At 49.8% G+C, this 3,958-nt stretch overlaps 1 protein-coding gene across 3 annotated transcripts; it reads right to left on the bottom strand.

Moving 5' to 3' along the window:
- Positions 1-1,308: 1,308 nt before the first annotated feature.
- On the bottom strand, positions 1,309-3,041 carry LOC311504614 (uncharacterized protein). Of its 3 annotated transcripts, none has more exons than XM_084567809.1 (5): positions 2,953-3,041; positions 2,670-2,729; positions 2,522-2,599; positions 1,906-2,423; positions 1,309-1,872 (listed from the first exon to the last, which is right to left on the bottom strand). In XM_084567809.1, exons 1-5 carry the CDS (start codon positions 3,005-3,007, stop codon positions 1,381-1,383), a joined length of 1,203 nt encoding a protein of 400 aa, XP_084423935.1. In that variant the 5' UTR covers positions 3,008-3,041; the 3' UTR covers positions 1,309-1,380. The 3 variants fall into 3 exon arrangements, with proteins under 3 accessions (XP_084423935.1, XP_084423936.1, XP_084423934.1); XM_084567810.1 differs by having other exon boundaries at positions 2,032-2,423; positions 2,953-3,040; XM_084567808.1 differs by having other exon boundaries at positions 1,309-2,423.
- Positions 3,042-3,958: the final 917 nt, after the last annotated feature.

Raw genomic sequence — 3,958 nt, 5'->3', positions numbered from 1 at the left:
ACTCCAAACGGGCAATTTTGTGCCGTTGAAGGAGACGAGGTCTTTGAAGACGTTTTTTGTTCTTAAAACCCTTCTCTCTCAGATGCCGTCTAATGGTTATGGGACTGCAGTTGGCACCAGTGACAAACCTAATTTGGGCCAAGGATCATCCCGTGTCTTGACGGACAGCCAATTGGATCCTCCGGCTCAGGGCCGGTGAAATTTTTTTGGGTCTACCACTTGACTTTTTTTCCCATAACCCTCAGGATCTTTTAAGAAGTTTGAAATGACTGTCTTACTGCGTCCAACCTCAGCAGCAATGGTATGCTGCCAAAGGCCTTGCTGATGCAGCTCAACAATCCGACCGCGTTCAAAGAAACAAAGCTTTTTTGCCTTTGCCATCAGGAGGTCATGACAGTGTGGGTACCTGACAGAAAATGACTTAAAATGGCTTAAATAGGTTCTGGAAATCAGCAGCTGTACACAAGACAAGAGACTAATTCTGTAAGTAAAAGCAGCACACGTTAAGAATATTAACTTTACTTTCCTGAGAACAGGCACCACCCAAACCGTTCCGTACACAGATTTAGTAAGAGTTGTGGACATGAAACACAGACCTAGAACTATACAGAAATGGCACGTTTTAAGAAATGTCTGGTGGTTCATTACATGATTTGCAATAGAGCAGTTCATCAAGTGTAAATATTTTCATAATGAACTTCTTTGCACTGAAACAAAGGAAAACATTTGGAGTGTTGCGTTACTGGCCTGGCCCCCTTGAGGTCAGACTGGGCCGTATGTGGCCCCTGAACTAAAATGAGCGACAACCCTGGCACAGGGGCTTTGTTTACATTAGCTTTAGATTTCAACATCTGGTGATTTGGTTAAATATGTTGGAGACTGCCTCCAAAGATAGTGTTTAAAATTGTCAAGTTACCAACTGATGTGTGGGAGTAGAGTTACAATTACATTATTTACAATAGCTCCAAAACAACCCACAAATACATGTTAAGAATTTTATTCAAAGCAGGTACATAGCAACATGTTTGATGCAATTCTCACATGCGTGCTTTCTTAAAACCATTCTACTTCCTCTCAATGTGACCACGACATGGACATAGTTGAGTCAGTGCGAGGTTTTAAGTCTAAAGGTGCCTCTACTTGACCAGGCTGCAGCCGGTGTGTAGCCTTTAGATGCCATCCTGGTCTCGCATATGCGACGCTGGCCGTTTGAATGATTTTCCCCTTAGAAACTTTAGACAACAGCCATATTCTGTGTTCAGACTGTCAAACAATTAGCTCTGAGATAAATAAACCACAAATACCAAATGTATGTCAAGACTTTTATTCAAAGCAGGTACATGCCAATATGTTTGATGCACTTCTGGCATGCGTGGTTTCTTAAAACCATTCTGCATCGCTGGCTGCCGTGGCGTTGAGGTTGTGGACCTGGACGTCGCTGGCCGCCGTGGCCTTGGGGACCTGGACGTCGCTGGCCGCCGTGGCCGCCGTGGCCTTGGGGACCTGGACGTCGCTGGCCGCCGTGGCCGCCGTGGCCTTGGGGACCTGGACGTCGCTGGCCGCCGTGGCCGCCGTGGCCTTGGGGACCTGGACGTCGCTGGCCGCCGTGGCCGCCGTGGCCTTGGGGACCTGGACGTCGCTGGCCGCCGTGGCCGCCGTGGCCTTGGGGACCTGGACGTCGCTGGCCGCCGTGGCCGCCGTGGCCTTGGGGACCTGGACGTCGCTGGCCGCCGTGGCTGCCGTGGCCTTGGGGACCTGGACGTCGCTGGCCGCCGTGGCCTTGGGGACCTGGACGTCGCTGGCCGCCGTGGCCGCCGTGGCCTTGGGGACCTGGACGTCGCTGGCCGCCGTGGCCGCCGTGACCTTGGGGACCTGGACGTCGCTGGCCGCCGTGGCCTTGGGGACCTGGACGTCGCTGGCCGCCGTGGCCGCCGTGGCCGTGGGGACCTGGACGTCGCTGGCCGCCGTGGCCGCCGTGGCCTTGGGGACCTGGACGTTGCTGGCCGCCGTGGCCGCCGTGGCCTTGGGGACCTGGACGTCGCTGGCCGCCGTGGCGTTCAGGTTGAGGACGTGGACGTCGCTGGCCGCCGTGGCGTTCAGGTGGTGGACGTCGCAGAACGGCCTGGCGTTCAGGTGGTGGACGTCGCTGGCCGCCGTGGCGTTGAGGACGTGGACGTCGCTGGCCGCCGTGGCGTTCAGGTTGAGGACGTGGACGTCGCTGGCCGCCGTGGCGTTCAGGTGGTGGATGTCGTTCAGGTGGTGGACGTCGCTGGCCGCCGTGGCGTTCAGGTGGACGTCGCTGGCCGCCGTGGCGTTCAGGTTCAGGTCGTGGACTTCGCTGGCCGCCAGGTCAATCTTAGACTTTAGATTCTCGGCTTTGTTCTTTGGATGCATCAGTTTAATGCGTTTGTTTTCCAGTTTTACTGAAAGAAAAATGGATGTTTCCATGTGGCTAGCGTGATGACAAAGGCTTCACACAGATTTGCCATTTTGCTGAAAAGGTTTCACAGAAGATGCGTACCTTTTTCAGCATCCGAAAGAAAGGACCCTATTGAGTTGATCAGTGCACCGATCCATGAGAAGGCACCAGAATCCTCATCTAGAAAACAGAAGATATGGAGTTAGCATTAGATAGTAGCACCTGAAGAGCTTGTCAGCAATGTCCTTACCTTCCTGCCCGCTCTTCTGGTCATGTCTTAGATTTTTACCACCACCTGGCAAATAAGAACCTGCAGACAGTGCATTTTCTTTTAATAAAAATGGAATCTTTTCGTGCAACATAATCACTTAATTGCTAGAGCTTAATGACTTTTCAGGAACTTTCCAAGTTAAGCCAAAGCCTTCATTCACCCTATAGATATTGGCTGAATCCATACAACCCTAATCATACATTTGCCACATTTCTAGTTCACTCTCCGTAACCTTCCAACAGATTTAAAGAACATACAAAACCTTTGGCAAGCAAAACAGTCAGCATGCAAACAACCAAGGCCCCAACAGCTCCCATTGTTCCAGTTGCCAAGTACGAATGCAACCATCATGCTGGGTTTAAAAAGCTCATCATGCAGGCTGCACAACTGTTGCTCATCACCACTAATTGTCTCTCTCTTGAAAGGAAGAGAGATCTGGTAGAACACAGGTGTCGAACTGATCCGTGAAAGGGCCATGCGGCTGCAGGTTTTCATTCCAACCATGCAGCAGCACACCTGACTTGGCTCAGTCAATCAACTGAACTGCCTTCACGCAGTCATTTCAGGTGTCCTCTTGCTTGATTGGAACAAAAACTTGCCAGCCACACCCACTGCATGGGTGCTGCATGGTTGGAATGAAAACCTGCAGCCACATGGCCCTTTCACGGATCAGTTAGACACCCCTGTGGTAGAGCATGGAATAGAAACGATCACTTTATTAAACTCCTTTGTATCCAGTTGATTGTACTTGATTCATCCGTCCAGAGAAAAAGTAAGCGTGAATCTAAAAAGAGGGGGGCTGCAAACTATTAACAGGGTCTTAAAACAGGAATGGTTTCGGTGGTGCCTGTTCTCAGAAAAGTAAAGTTAATATTAACGTGCGCTGCTTTTACTTACAGAATTAGTCTCTTATCTTGTGTACAGCTGCTGATTTCTAGAACTTGTTTAAGCCGCTGACAAAACTTAGGTGTTTATCATTGCAAAGGAGGCAAGGCAACAAGCGGACACTTGGCTAAAGTCACTTTTCTTTTCTGAAACTCATAGTAATGTATAAGACTTTTCATTTCTTGATTATTTCAGTGATTTGAATAGCTTACCATTAACCTGGGGTTAGTCACACAGACAGGTTCTCACTGAACATTTTTATCATTTCACCCACTGGCTCTGTCTCAGGATATAATCTCTGAACTCAACTCTAATTCTCGTGACGTCAACTGTATTTTAGGCCATATTCCAAGGTAATGTAGGACTCTGCACAACACATCACA

This window comes from Chelon labrosus (genome assembly GCF_963514085.1).
Source record: "Chelon labrosus genome assembly, chromosome: 19".
NCBI classification, from domain to species: domain Eukaryota; kingdom Metazoa; phylum Chordata; class Actinopteri; order Mugiliformes; family Mugilidae; genus Chelon; species Chelon labrosus.
Note: the sequence above shows the minus strand (reverse complement) of the source record. Positions and strands in the feature narration are given on the sequence as shown.

What these genes read in the sequence shown, in the direction of transcription:
- LOC311504614 (XM_084567808.1), bottom strand. Translation starts at nt 3,007, where the DNA reads ATGGGAGCTGTTGGGGCCTTGGTTGTTTGCATGCTGACTGTTTTGCTT. An exon ending in CCAGAAGAGCGGGCAGGAAG is followed by an intron (nt 2,600 to 2,669) that starts GTAAGGACATTG and finishes TCTGTTTTCTAG; the next exon opens with ATGAGGATTCTGGTGCCTTC. An exon ending in TCTTTCGGATGCTGAAAAAG is followed by an intron (nt 2,424 to 2,521) that starts GTACGCATCTTC and finishes TTTTTCTTTCAG; the next exon opens with TAAAACTGGAAAACAAACGC.